At 41.0% G+C, this 15,208-nt stretch overlaps 2 protein-coding genes across 7 annotated transcripts in view; one reads left to right on the top strand and one right to left on the bottom strand.

Annotated features, from left to right (window-relative positions):
- TFG (trafficking from ER to golgi regulator) overlaps positions 1 to 2,887 on the bottom strand; it is a 37,405-nt gene extending 34,518 nt beyond the window's left edge. For 2 of the 6 annotated variants that reach the window (XM_009199224.3, XM_009199231.3), the window contains exon 1: positions 2,485 to 2,737. The gene's annotated coding sequence lies outside the window, so the exon portion shown is untranslated. Of the gene's footprint in view, positions 1 to 2,484 lie in introns of all 6 variants that reach the window. The other 4 variants (XM_009199212.3, XM_009199220.3, XM_009199216.3 and 1 more) reach the window with 4 other exon arrangements.
- LOC116273872 lies at positions 1,147 to 6,380 on the top strand. Its single transcript, XM_031663971.1, has 4 exons — positions 1,147 to 1,286; positions 2,076 to 2,107; positions 2,363 to 4,202; positions 6,299 to 6,380. Exons 1-3 carry the CDS (start codon positions 1,147 to 1,149, stop codon positions 3,058 to 3,060), a joined length of 870 nt encoding a protein of 289 aa, XP_031519831.1. The 3' UTR covers positions 3,061 to 4,202; positions 6,299 to 6,380.
- Positions 6,381 to 15,208: the final 8,828 nt, after the last annotated feature.

The following is a 15,208-nucleotide window of genomic DNA, read 5'->3' as shown; positions in this document are numbered from 1 at the left end:
TATATATTAATGCCCTACTATTCTTCATATAAATACCCTTCGTCCTTTCACCTAACTAGTCCTTAAATTAGTATCTCTAGACCCCTCACCATGCTCTGAACAGATATTTTATTAATAAATCTTCAATGAAATGGGTCATTAAAACTAAATATAACACTTTAAGGTCAATGCAGAATAGAGTGAACTGCATTCCACTCTAGAGATGCCATGCTTATCTTAACGCAAAGTAAGAATACAGTTAAGTTTTTTATCTGCCAGTTCTTACGATGGACTTCTCATGAAGACAGTGATTAACAGAAATCTCCATACAACCAACTCTTTGCCTTCTGCAATGCCTTCTGCATTCAGGAATTACTTACTAAATACCTACTATGTGCCAAGCTCTAAATATAATTATTTCACCAAGATGGTAAATATTCCATCTTGTTTGCTTTGCAGCCTAAGAGTAATAAAGATCTTTCAAAAAATCAATGTATTTGTTACCTTCCCCTTTCTACAAGAAGTGTAAACCAGGAATAATGTAAAAGGACCCAGTGCTTAGCTTCAGTAAGCTGGTATTATCTATTCCCAGCAGCACCTAGAAAAGTGCCTGACATATAGTATTTAAAGACTTTAAATTTTTTGAAGTATGGGAGAAGAAAGCTGTAATATAGATCAGTTTTTACATCCGATCCTCACACTATATCTTCTTTATGGAGCTAGAAGTGACTTCCGTCAGACACACGCCTAATTAAGAAAAAATTCCAGCTTTGAATATAATTGATGGTATGTCCTTCTGACTGGGGTACGGGTTTGTTGCCCAATTTCAATGGATTTAAAATCTGAAGGCCGGGCGCGGTGGCTCACACCTGTAATCCCAGCACTTTGGGAGGCCGAGGCGGGCGGATCACAAGGTCAGGAGTTCAAGACCAGACGATCAACATGGTGAAACTCCGTCTCTACTAAAAATACAAAAATTAGCCAGGCGTGGTGGCGCGCGCCTGTAATTCCAGATACTCAGGAGGCTGAGGAAGGAGAATCGCTTGAAACCAGGAGGCGGAGGTTGCAGTGAGCCGGGGGAATCACACCACTGCACACCAACCTGAGACTCCGTCTCAAAAAAATAAAAAAAATAAAAAATTGAGTCACGTATACTTTCTAACTTCCATGTGTTTGCGTGCAAATTCACTTTTTGTGTTTCCCACTGACTGTAAACATCTTGTGGCCAGGAACCAGTGCTTCTTTCCTAAAGCTGTTGTTAGCTCGTGCAGTCATCTCCCCAGAGTAAACACAGAAGTATCTCAAAAGTAAGTATGCAACAAAAGTTTCCTCTCAAGGGGAAATCCCATCCCAACATTACTTCATATACAGAATTCTGGTACTCGTTTTCTCTTCCAAAGTAGAGACTGGTATTAACAACTAGCTCCTAGAACTGCCAGTAGGAGCCCTACAACAAGCTCTTCTCCCATCTTGTCCCTGCCCCGGCCCCTCTGAAGTCCAGAAATGTCTCGGCCTCTAACTTGTATAATATAACCCTCCAACAGGAACGCTTTTCTCAGCACTGGGAATAATCTGACATGCTCAAGGTCATATAAAAAGCCTTCCTCCTGAACCAGGATCTAGGTTCAGTGGCCATACTTCTGGTTCTGCTATCTGTAAGGGTAAGACCCTGCTCAATTTCAGAGGCTGTGGCTTAGGCACCTGCTGAGGGGAGCAGTTTCCTTCAAGAAATACTAAGTCAAGTCAACCTGTAATTATTATAAACAAGGCAACAGGCCTCAAACCCTGCCTCAGAGGCAGTGTAGCAAGCCGGTCAAGATTCCCACTACCAGCGATGTGATCTTAAGTCCTCGAAGGCTCACTTTCAACACATTCGAAATGAAAATAACAATATCTGAATTTGGAGGCATCCTTGTGATGATTAAATGAGACACTGCATCTCAAATACTTACTTTAGTGTCCAGCAAAGCAAACTCTTAAAATTAGCTAGAATCATCACTATAAAACCAGGTTGGGCCTCCAGCTGGCGCTTAAGCGTTGACTTAGCCAAGGAACCAGGCTCCAATTCCGTGACCCCAATCAACTTATTCCCGTAGGCGCCACTCCGCACCCTTCCGAGCGCCTTCGGGTATTGGGCGCCGGCCAACCCAGACCTCCCAAAGGCCCTCTCCTCTCAATCCAAAACCTTTTGAGGCAGGCTGCACCAAGGCATTAACTGGCCCACTCGCCTCCCGGAGCCCCCGAGGCGCGCCTCCTGGCCAGCGCGGCCACGGGTTGCCTCTCTGCCCTCCCCCTCCGCGACCTCCTTTCCCTTCCCCCTATGCAAAGCCCCGCCCTTCCTCCCTCCGGCTCCGTCCTCCCTCCCGCCCCCTCCTCCCTCCAGCCCCTTCCCCAGCGCCTCCGACCCCAGTCGCCGGGCGGTTCGAGCGAGGCCTTCACAGCGCCTCCTCGTCTCCCGGCCTCCTCGGAGAAAGCGGCCGCAACCCCCGTCTCCAGTGGCCATACCGGCTTGCGGAGGCCGCGCCGCCGCCTCGCCGCAGGTCTCAGCTGAATGGGCCGACGCGAGGCCACTGGACTGGGGCGTCGCGGGGAGGCGGTGGTCACTGCCCGCTCCGTTGCCCTCCGCGACCGCCGCACCTCGCTCGCTGGCTCGCGCGGGCCTCGGCCAATCGCGTTGACCCAACAAGCCTAGCGAGAACTCGGGCTCTGTACGTGGCAGGTGGGGGAAGAAGAGAGGCGGGAGCAAGAAAAAAAAAAAGCCCTTTCGCCCCTCCTTACTGCGCGTGGACACACCAGGACGCATGCGCCAGGCTCAGGGCTGGCTGGGTCCCGGCTGCCTCGGTCCCGGCTGCCTCTGCCGAAGACTCCCTGCTTTCTCGCTGGATGATGGGCTGTAGGAAGCGTGAGCTGCGCCGATTCACGCATGCGCGGGGCGTGACCAGGAACTTCCGGTTTTCTCGAAAGCATGTATTTCCGTTTCTCGCCAATGGGCGGGGCGTAGTGGGCTGTTCTAGACTTTTTGAGAGCCGGTTGCAGGTAGATGTCTGTCCAACTTTAAGTGGTTTTTGTCGTTGTTGTTGACCATTGTAGTAACAGATGAAAAAAAAAACCTTTTCTTCCACAAATCCATTCATTCATTACTGGGAGCCTACGCTTTGCCAAGCCCTGTTCTAGGAATGGGGGTGAATCATTTTGTGAGCAAGGAGTTTCCAATTCAGCAGGGAAGACCGACAGCGTTTATAAGCCAAGACAAATCTGTAACTGTGTAAAGGACAAAAGCTGGGAAATTAAGGCTAATGATTCCTGAGTGATTTTTGGAGGATAAGGCATTTGAGTGTGCACTACGTACTCTTCCCTTCTCCTTTACCTGTTCAAATAGAAATACAGTATAAGTGGGAATTTATAGCCAAGGGGTGGGAGTCGGTCAGTGGATGGAAAATTACTAAGAGGAAATGTCAGGGACAAGGGAGATTCTGGCTAAACCAACACAACAGGATTCTAGATGAAGACAGGCCAGGATAACAGACATCACCTGGGGGTGGTGGAGGATGAGGAACCTGATCAAGGGTGAGGGATTCTTACTATACTGACTTAACAAGGTTCTTTGCTGAAACTGAGTTTTACAAGAAGATGCACAGATGGGCCTAGGAGAAGGCTCAGGAGCCTGAAGTTTGGCCAAGCAGAGAATCTTTGTCACTTCGAAGGTGGAGACTAAGCCGATAAATAAAGCATATATACCCTACCTGGTCTCCAGTTGTTTACCAGTTATAAGAGAAAAACTTAAGCTGAATTAAATTTAAAGGAGTTTAATTGAGCAACGAATGATTTCACAAACTGGGCAGCCCCCAGAATCACAGCAGATTCACAGAGACTCCAGCACAGCCATGTGGTAGAAGATTTTAGACAGAAAAAGGGAAATGAGGTACAGAAATCGGGAGTCAAGTACAGAAACAGCTGGATTGGTTACAGGTTGGCGTTTGCCTTATTTGAACACTTAGCAGTCTATGAGTGGTTGAAGGGTGGTGGCTGGAATTGGCCAAGACTAGGTTATTGTTACAGATGCATACTCCTAAGTTAGGTTTTCATTCTTGTCTATTAAGCTAGGTTACAGTTCATCCACAAGGATTCAAATATAAAAGTATGGAGTCCTTCTCAGGCCATACTTAGTTTGCTGTAACACCCGATACTCGTAAAGGACCTGGAGTAAATTCAAGTGTTTCAGGGTGAGAAGCTATGTTCTTTTACTACTATGAGTAGTGTGATATTTTTCAGTTATAAGTCTCTGAAACTTCTGTTTGAGAGTGAAATAATGTAAGTTTAGACTGTTCACTTCTGATTTGTATTTGCCAACAGTTGTATTGCCCTTTGAACAATTGTTTGCAGGGATAAGGTTGTGGAGTACTGCAGAAGAAATGAAAAACAGTTCCTGATTGCTCTCCAAAGAAGTTATTCATTGCTTATTTTTTAAAATGGAATAATACAGATTTAAGGAGATGCACTGCTGTCAGATAATAGTATTATGATGTCATTAAAATGGTTTGGGATGGGGTAAAACCACAACCATGTGGCAAAGGTAAAATATTCCCTGAAGGAAGTAAATTATACTACTGTTATAGTAGTATATTTAAACTAAAAAGAGGTCAGATCCTGAGGCAGGAGATAAGGAGATGAACCTTGGCCTATTATAAGGTGAAAAGAATATCTGCTGAGGATCCCCAGTGAGGGGGCACTCAAGAGTCCTGCTACTGAGGAGAAATAAACTGGTCCCTGTTACACTGTGGTCATCTGTATGCTAGGAAGAGAGGCACCCATAAGCCTGCCTTGTGGAAAGTCTGGAGCTCATGGACTCTGAAAGCAACTTGAGGCTCTTTATGTTGTAATTTCCCTCATGCTTCATCCCCAAGCCATCAGTAAAGTCTTGTTTAATGGTAAAACCTGTTCCCAACTATTTCTGTGGAACTTGAGAGGTGGGATTCTGGTGATTTCTCAAGTCGAAGCTGATGCACATCTATGTACTTAGGCTCCCAATAAATACAGGTGATAACTAGTGACAGAGCCATAACCTGAATTGAACCAGTTACCTCACCAAGAACATGGGTCTCTTCTACTATGTCTATAGATACATACTGGCCGTGTTTTCTACATCTAGATGAATTTGGTTTTAAATGAACACTGAGCATAGTCTTGAACTAGAAAATACTACTCATTTCTTCCAAGGAACTGCTAAGAAAAAAAAAAGAAAATACTGCTTAATGGTAGTATATTAAAGTTGAGGATATGTGAAGGAAGGAGAAGCAGTGCAAGGAAATACCTTTGACCCAGACTGTAGCAAGGAGAGATATGAGATTCTGCAGTACACAGATTATTTTCCATGTTTCATCTGAAGAAGGGTTAAGACTTACGCTGTGGTTTTAAGAGAAGGAGTCAACCAACCAACTTACCTACCACCTGCTCTTTCTCCCTGAAAGTCTGTGTAGCTAAAACTCCTCACGTGGAAAAGGGGGGAAAATCCTAAGAATGAAAACAGGATTCTCAGACTGGACAAGAAATGAGACAAAGGCTATGAGCCCCATTAGCAAGTTAGATAAAATCTATGTTTCATCGTGTCCTTCTTTAGTATTTAGTATACATCATTTTGAAAATTCGAGTCATCTTATATACCCTCAGAAGAACCAAGGAAAGGGTGTACATTCCTCCTTGGATGAGAATTTCCAGCAAGAAGTTATGTCCCTTGCCAAGAATCAGCTCTGTTGTGGCAGCAGGTAGCTAAATAAGAGAACTCCAAACAGAAGGGGAATCATGAGGACCAAACAGGAGCCAGCTGGTCAGCTCAGCCTCACCTCCACTGGCTAAATGTAAAGATTCGCTTGTGTGAACACAGGAAGCTACCACCCTATGCAGAGATAATGAAGGAGAAAGGTAAAAGGAATGATTTTCTTACTTGGTGCCTTTGAGTGAGTGATTCTTAGCACTAGCTAAGCAAAATACTTCAACCTGTCCTACCAGCTTCACATCCATGAAGACCCTAAAATGTTTTTGCCTTACCATGGGGCTCTATGTCCAACCTCTCTTTAGAGAAACTACTCTCAAAGGCAGTTCTTTCTAGATTTTGTATCCCTAGAGGCTGATCTAGACATTCAATACATAGTTATTGAGTAAAATAATGAAAACTAAGTTCCCTGCCACTTTATAGATCAAGCTCCCAGAAAAATCAAAAGGATCAGCTGTCAACGGGTAAGTCCCTAGCTCCCTAGCCATGTAGGATTTGTCTCTTAGTAATTTGAAATCATTCACTTTTCTTCATTTGCATCCACTGCAGACAGTGCTAAGTTACCTCTCTGCTAAATTACCTCTGTGCTAAATTACCTGTCAGATTTCAAGTTGAAAGAGAAATGGAATTGTGAGCTGAATTGCATCCTCCCCCCAGAATTCATATATTGAACCACCTCAAAAGGGACTGTGTTTGGAGATGGATTCTTTAAAGAGGTGATTAAGTTAAAATGAGGTCATTGGAGTGAGACCCTAATCCAGTATGACTGATGTCCTTATAAGACGAGGAGATTAGGACACATAGAGAGAAACCAGAGATGGGTATGCACAGAGGCGAGACCATGTGAAGAGACAGCAAGAAGGCAGCCTTCTGCAAGCCAAGGAGAGAGCCCTCAGAAGAAATCAAACTTACCAACATTTTTATTTCCAGCCTCCAGAATTATGAGAAAATAAATTTCTGATGTTTAAGCCACCCAGTCTGTGGTGTTCTGTTATGGTAGCCCTAGTAGACTCATACAAATGCCACAAGATGTGCAAGAAGATATAACTTTTCATTTGATCAAGAGTAGCTTTGTTAGGCTTATTTAAGATACCTAGGCCCAATTAGCCAGGCATGGGGGCATGTGCCTGTAATTCCAGCTACTGGGTAGGCTGAGGCAGGAGAATTGCTTGAACCTGGGAGGTGGAGGTTGCAGTGAGCCAAGTTCGTGCCACTGCACTCCAGCCTGGGTGACAGAGTGAGACTCCATCTCCAAAAAAAGAAAAGAAAAGAAAGAAACCTAGGCCCAGCATGGTGGCTCCTCATGCCTATAATCCCAGCACTTTGGGAGGCCAAGGCAGGATGATCACTTGACCCCAGAGTTTGAGACCAGCCTGGGCAATCCAGTGAGACCCTGTCTCTACTAAAAATAAAAATAAAAAAAATTAGCCAGGCATAGTGGCATGTACCTGTAGTCTCAGCTACTTGGGAGGCTGAGGTAGGACCCGTTGAGCCAAGGAGGTCAAGGCTTCAGTGAGTCATGACCTCACGCCATTGCACTCCAGCCTGGGTGACAGAGTGGGACTCTGTCTCAAAACAAAGAAGAAGAAGAAGAAAAAAGTAAAAGAAACCTAGTTGCCAGAGTCTAGGAATCATGCATATCAGAGACAAAATCAAACTCTGGGTACTTGGAGACATTCATGTCTCTAATCTAACATTTATGCCAAGGATCCTGCTTTTAGTCCCTCCATATAAATGCATAATTAAACAGCATTCTCAAAAAGGCATTTCAATAGAGACTTACAATAAAAGATGCGAAGTAAAACTACAATGAGATACTGTTTTTCATATATTCATCTGAGAAAAATAAAATAGTTACGTAACACTTTGTAAAAAAAAAGTATGTGGCATTCATGCTTTGTTGTGGGGACATTAAATAGTTCATATCAATATCTAAAATGCCTTATGACACAACAGTTTCATTTGCAGTGTACCAGAGAAACGCTTGCACATAAGAGCACGGTTATTAATGTTTTGTTTTCAAGTGAAAGACTATAGAGCAATTAAAAGAAATGTACACATGCATACAGTTAGATATCAAAAACATTTTGATAAGTGCAAAAAGCAAGTTTTAGAAAGTTACGTTAGTGTGCAGAAAATAGTTAACATAGTAGCCTGAGACTGCTGCTCTCAGAAAGGCCCACTTGCAAGATTGGCCCTTGGCTGGTGTCTGACAATTGGATTTTAGAGTCTTCTCATCCCATTATTTGGTAAGAATGATGAACTGTGTCTAAACTGTTTGTACAATGTGATTTATGCAGAATACCTGCTTTCTTGAAGTCTAGAATTTTGGTACATGCCAGGCAGCGGTTGCCTATGTGACCAGGCCCCAATAAAAACCCTGATTAATGAATCTTTCATGAGATTTCCTGGTAGACAATATTTCACACATTGTCACAGTTTGTTGCCAGAGAAATTAAGTGCATCCTGTATGACTCCACTGGAAGAGAACTCCTGGAAGCTTGCTCTAGTTTCCTCTGCACTTCTCCCTGTGCAACGTTTTCCTTTGCTGGTTTTGCTTTATATCCCTTCGTAATAAATAATAGCTATGAATGTGAGTCTTTGCTGAATCTAATGAGTGCTTCTAGTGATTCATCAAACCTGGGAGTGGTCTTAGGGACCACTGACACAGTTCCTTATACCATTGATGTAAAAGAAAGTACATAAGACTGTGAGTTGCTATGAGTGTGTAATGTATGTACATATTTCTTAAAATCTGAAAGCTTACACACAAAGCTCATTACAGTGGTTAATTCTGGGGAGAAGAGGAAAAAGACAAGAGGGGCTTGGATTTGGTGGTAATGGTCAAAGGGGACTTTAGCACTATCTGGAACACTCTAATTTGTTGTTCTTTGTATTTTTTTTTCTTAAGGAAAATATACTCATGTGTTACTTAGATGAGAAAATATTTTAAGTTAATTTAAGAACAACTTCAGCCTGCAGTTAGATTCACAAAATTTTAGAGATAGCAGGAAATTTAGAGTTCACCTAGTCTTGCCAGTTCCTTTATAGAGACAGAGCCTCAGATTCTGATGCCTGGGTAAATGGGGTAAATGTGTTGCCACAAGTCACATAACTTATAGCTGAGACCACAACTCCCAGTCCAGAATTCTTCTTTACCCTGCTGTTGCCTATTGAGTACTGGGCTAGAAATATCATTTTCTTTCTTTTTTTTTTTTTTTATCACAAAGGTCCATAAAGTCTCAGTTGTTATATCGTGGCTTCATAGCAGCTTATGTTAAAGTTCAGCAGATTATAAAGGTCGCACTTCCACGTGTACAGAAGCACCAACTTGCAAGGTTGCAAGAAAAATACAGATAAGAATTGAACTATAGTTCTATGAGAAATACTTTGTAAAAGATAGCAGCTTTAGGGCATACCACTCTGCATTGCTTTTTCTTCTTTTTGTTAAAGGGTTAACATATACGGAAATTTTTTAGAAATATGATCAGTGGCCTACAAAAGAAATAAATAAACTATTTTCAGTTTCTGAAATAATTCACAAATTGGACTTCAAAACTTTCATATATTGCTGTTGGGAGCATAAAATGGTGCAAACATTTTAGAAAACTGTTTGGTGGTTACTTATAAAGGTAAGTATACACTTACTCTATGACTCAGCAATTTCACTACATATTTCTTATTTTTAAATTTTTTTTTAGATTCAGAGATGGGGTTTCACCTTCTTGCCCAGGCTAGTCTCAAACTCCTGAGCTCAAGCAATCCTGCCCTCCTAAATTGCTGGAATTACAGGTGTGAACCACCGCACATGGCCAGGTATTTCAAGAGAGAGAGAGAATAAATATATCCACACAAAGACTTGTATAACAATGTTAATAGCGCTTTAATTCACAATAGTCAAAACTTAGAAACAACAAAATGCCCATGAACTGGTGAATGCATAAACAAATTGTGGTATATCCAAACAAATACTACTTAGCAATAAAAAGAAACTAACCTTTGATACACACAACAATATAGATGAATCTCAAAAATATCCCGAGTGAGTAACCCAGACTCAGAAGAGGACATACTGTATGATTCATGTGATATTCTGGAAGAGACAGAACTGTGTGTATCTGATGATAGAAAGCAGATCAGTGCTTGCCTGGGGCTGAGAATAGGGGAAAAGTCATCAAGGAATGTTATGCAGTCATGGAAACATGTTTAATCTTGTCTGGCACAGTGGTTTTACAGGTGTATGAATTTGTTAGAACTCATCTAATTGTGCACTTAAAATGAGTATATTTATTGTATGTAAATGATACATCAATAAAATTAATTTAAAAATGAAAGAGAGCAAACCCTCCACCAAAGCAAACAAGCAAAATGAAAACTAATTTCACCAGTCAAAATTAAGGAACACAAATATAAGACAAAAGACAAAAACAAACAAAAAAAAGGCTTGGCCCGGTGGCTCAAGCCTGTAATCCCAGCACTTTGGGAGGCCAAGGCGGGCGGATCATGAGGTCAGGAGTTCGAGACCATTCTGGCCAACATGGTCAAATCCCGTCTCTACTAAAAATGCAAAAATTATCCAGGCGTGGTGGCGCATGCCTGTAGTCCCAGCTACTGGGGAGGCTGAGCCAGAAGAATCACTTGAACCCGGGAGGCGGAGGTTGCAGTGAGCGAAGATCGTGCCGCTGCACTCCAGGCTGGGCCACAGAGCAAAACTCCATCTCAAACAAACAAACAACAACAACAAACTCCTCACTGATCCACTTTTGATACTAACGTTTCCTTTGGTGCATTAAGTGTGCCTTTATGTGTACATAGTATTGTGTAACTTCAGAGTAACACTGATTATACATAACTTTTCAGTGTATGCACTTAGCAGACTTGCAGGCATGTATGCTAATATACTAAATTTACAAATGAGATATAACAGTCTCATCTTGGTCTCTGTTCATTCAACATAGTTTGCCCTCTGATTTGGTAATATATTCAAATGGACGTTTTCAAAGAAACTTAATGCCAATTTCATGTACTGTTAAAATAATTGTATTTTCGCCAAGAAATTGTGGTTTAATTGTTAAGAGATAGACTTGTAATATTTCTATATGTCCATATTTATGTAATATTTCTATATTTATGTTATATTTCTATATTTATGTTGTAATATTTCTATATTTTTATATATTTCTATATTTATGTTGAGTGTTAAAAAGCTTACAGTCTAATTTGTGGCTGATTCCTAACAAAATTACAAGATTATGATTCTTGGGTATTATTCTCATCCCTGGCCTCATACTTTTTGTTTCTATTCTTATTTTCCCTTACTCCTGACTTCTTAATCAGTTTTTCAGCAACTTTTATATCTTTTTTCAATTACACATTATAATAGGTACATAAGTAAATGAAGTAATGTAGATGTCACATTTGTAACATTACTTTGAACCTCCCCGTGGTTTTAAAATTGTTTCTAATTAATAATTGCTAGTAAAACTTCTCCAAGATTTAGTGTTTTCTTTTTAAGAAAAGGCAGGTGGACACAAAGAGACAGAAAACATTTGAAAGGAAAAAATAACTTTGTCCTGGAACCCCACTCAACTGCTATCTGATGTAAAGAAGGGTTAGAGATGTCATATGTCATACATAAGTCATCTGATGTCACGTGGCATATTTGTGCCACTGTTCTACATTTTAGAAGTTTCTGCATAGTTCTTAACCTATTTCTTAATCTAACATGAAAAATCATTCTGCCTGGGTAAAGGCATATAAACTCAGAAAATCCTAAATGTTCTATTAATCTTTTGGACATTTCCAATCAAATCCAGACTAATCATTTCATTATTCTAAAAAGAGAAGAAAACAATAAACTGGAAGAAATATTTCCACCAAATTAATAGCTAAAAGACTAAGATCTATAATAGATAAGAAACACAAATTTCTGAGAAAAAATTACAATAGCTCAATTGAAAATGGGTAAAAAATATAAATAAGAAAATACCGAAATAAACAACTATATTAAAAAAGTTTATGGTCCTCCAAATGTTGATGACATTATACATTCTTGCAATGTTTTCTAAACAATATACCAATATACACTAGGGTCTTAAATTTATCTGGTCAAGAGAATTTGGCACATTTACCTGAGTCAAGATAATTTATCTTAAGGAAATAATGAAAAAGAAAGGAAAAAATATATGCACTAGTTTATTCATCACAGTGTCACTGCAATGTTAAATATTAAAATGATATAAACATACAATAATAGGGAAACAACTTAGTAAATTATATTATGCAATCATTAAGAAGTCTGCACAACTAGGTAATAAGTGAAAATCAAATCATGTATTGTCATTAGTTATGTAAAATTCTTATGTGTTCAGACAAAGAGCATAGGAATTATGGAAAAATAGAAAATAGTCAAAGTTAGGGAATTATGGATTTTGCTTTTGTAAAAGATGGCATTTTCTAATCCCAGCAAATTTCAAGTGTATAATACACTGTTATCAACTATAGTCACCATGCTGTACATTATATCTCCAGAACTTATTTATCCTATAACTGAATGTTGTACAATTTGACCAACATCTCCCCTTTCCCCCAACTTCCCAGTCCCAGTCCATTCTACTCTCTGTTACTATGAGTTTGTCTTCTTTTTAGATTCTACATATAAGTGAGACCATGCAGTATATTTCTTTCTGTGTCTGAGTGATTTCACATATCGTAATATCCTTCAGGTTAATCATGTTATTACAAATAGCAGTACCTCCTTCTTTTTAGAGGCTGAATAGTACTCCATTGTGTGTGTGTGTGTGTGTGTGTGTGTGTGTCTGTATCATAATTTTTTTATCCATTCATCCTTCAATGGACACTTATGTTGTTTGTATATCTTAGCTATCATGAATAATACCACAATAAACGTGGGAGCAGAAATCTCTCTCTGAAGTACTGATTTCATTTCCTTTGGATATATACCCAGCAAAGGGATTGTGGGTCATATAGTAGTTCTCTTTGTAATTTTTTGAGGAACATTCATACTGTTTTCTATAATGGGTGTACCAATTTCAATCCCACCAACAGTGTAAAGGGATTCCCTTTTCTCCACATCCTAGCTAACACCTGTTGTCTTTTAACATTATTGATCATAGCCATTCTAATCGGTATGAAGGGATATCTTATTGTGGCTTTCATTTGCATTTCCCTGATGGTTAGTGATGTTCAACATCATTTCATATACTTGTTGGCAACTTATAGGTGTTCTTTGGGAAAATGTCTACTCAGGTTCTTTGCTCATTTTTTAATCAGGTTTTTTGTTTTATTTTGGTTTTGGTTTTTGGTGGTTTTTTTGTTTTTTTGTTTTTTTGGGTTTTTTTGCTATTGAGTTATATGTGAATATTTTTTAAAGCTGAAATTGTTACAGCAGTTTCCTCTCTCAGTAACCCCCTCCCCGCAACCTCTAGTATGGAATTGTCTTGGACCTCCTCTGAGGAGCCATAGGAACTAAAAGGTTACATTAAGGGGTTTCCACAGAGCCAGAGAGCTCCAGTGTTCGACAGACCAGTAAAATCCAGTTGACATTTCTGTCTCAGGTTTCCCAAACACTTACAAAAAATGCCAAGCTCTTCTGAATGAGACAATGACAAGCTGATAGCAATGAACTTGAGAATGATCTCCCTTTGTTGGTGACAGGGAAGAAAAAAAAAAAAAAGAGGCAACTTTAACTTTAAAATAGGAAAGGTAAGAGAAAAAGCAATCCAAACTCTGACAGTTTAACAGTGAACTCTGAATTGTCACCTAAGACCCAGAAAAGGAAACGCAAAGGTCGGGATGGTTTGTTCCCCAAAGAAACTGCACAAGCCACCACAACCAAAAACAAAGGCTATTGGTCACTACTATCACACAAAATAAACCAGAAAACACTGAAAGGCACAGCTGCCCATATACAATATCACAGAAACCAGTTCTCAGTGCCTTGAGTCTCTCTTTCCTGCAATATCCTTTTTTTAAAGTAAGTCACCTTTCTGCTCTTCTAATTCCTCTTTTTGCTCCTCAACTTCCAAGGCACCAAATAATTTCTTGGTCTCCCTAATTTCTTGATCTCCCTACCGACCCTATTAAAACCCTGCTCAGACAAGGGAGATGACTGACAAGTTTTAAAGTAGTTCTTTCCCCGGGGGTACTTGTACTTTGTCAGGGAGTTTAGTAGAAGTTCTTTAATGTTTTGATGCCAACATCCCTTCCCTGATGTAAGTTTCCTTTCTCCGGTCCATGATATCCTGTCAACCAAGTCATCTTCCATCCCTCCACTTCACAGTGAGTATGTGGCCCAAGCTGGAGCAATATTCCCGGAACACAATGTCTGTGGGTACACGACCCAAGCAAGATATGCCAGTCCTGGGCCTGTTTGCCCTCAGTTCTCTCCTCTCCCTGCCCCTGTTGTATTGTGTAATACAGGGGGACTTGGCCCTGGCTCAGTAGGCTGCAGCCAATGGAAGATGCTGATGGGAGGCTGCAGGACAGGAGGAAAGGGGAAGCCAGGATTCTTCTCTGGTTCTTTTTTCTGGGTAGAGCAGGCTGTCTCTCTTTGGCTCCAGCTCCCACCATTGGCACCGCGCCCCTCCCGCCCCCCTCTCCGATTTCAGCCACAGGCCCTGGCTACGGAAATTCTTCTTAGTTTGTCTCTCTGGCTTAAGAGAGGTTTCTAGCTTTCTCATTTTGCTAATCTCTACATTTCCTGCTTCATTCTCCAATTTGTCTCTGAGCTTGTTAATCACTGCGAAACCAACTGTCTGCTTTAAAATTTTATTTTAAATACTTAATGTGCTTTCTTTTTTCCTGCTGGAATGATTACTAGAATTAGAGTCATTCCATGAGATTTTACTTGTGGATACTAAGAGAATAAATGTCTCTTCCTGTTAGATCATTAGGCTGTAAGATTAGGGATGCCAATAGCCAATTTCCAGCTACCTAAACCCAATTTTAGAATGACATCAAACACAGAAGCACACGGAGCCAGGAAACAGAGAGAAAAAGAATATCTGACACATTCTTAGCACTCCCTGTGAAAGGATAGAGTTCCCTTATCCCCGTCACAGGGCATGTGACAGGGGTGTGGCTCCCTGGGCTCCGTGCCTCCCAGGCGGAACATGTAGACAGGCAGGTGAAGAGGTCGTGGGGAAAGCATTTGGGACTCAATCCCACGGCACCATCTATGGGTGGGTGTCTGCCACTCCCAGAGCCCAAGTGGTTGTGTGTTACAGTGTGCTCTTTCAGCCTTGCCATCTGCAGACAGCTGGTGTTAATCAGTTCAATAAGCCCCTCTGCCTTATCGCCAGGGCAGAGGGCCAGTGTGATAGCTTTCTGTATCCTGAGTTCTTGCCTAGTGTACCGGCAAAATCGAATCACACATGGGCTTGAAGGATGAGTGTGAGGTTTTACTGAGTGGTGGAGGTGGCTCTCAGTGAGGTGGAT

Source organism: Papio anubis, chromosome 2, assembly GCF_008728515.1.
Source record: "Papio anubis isolate 15944 chromosome 2, Panubis1.0, whole genome shotgun sequence".
Classification (NCBI taxonomy): Eukaryota; Metazoa; Chordata; class Mammalia; order Primates; family Cercopithecidae; genus Papio; species Papio anubis.
This window is presented reverse-complemented; position numbering and strand designations above follow the sequence as displayed.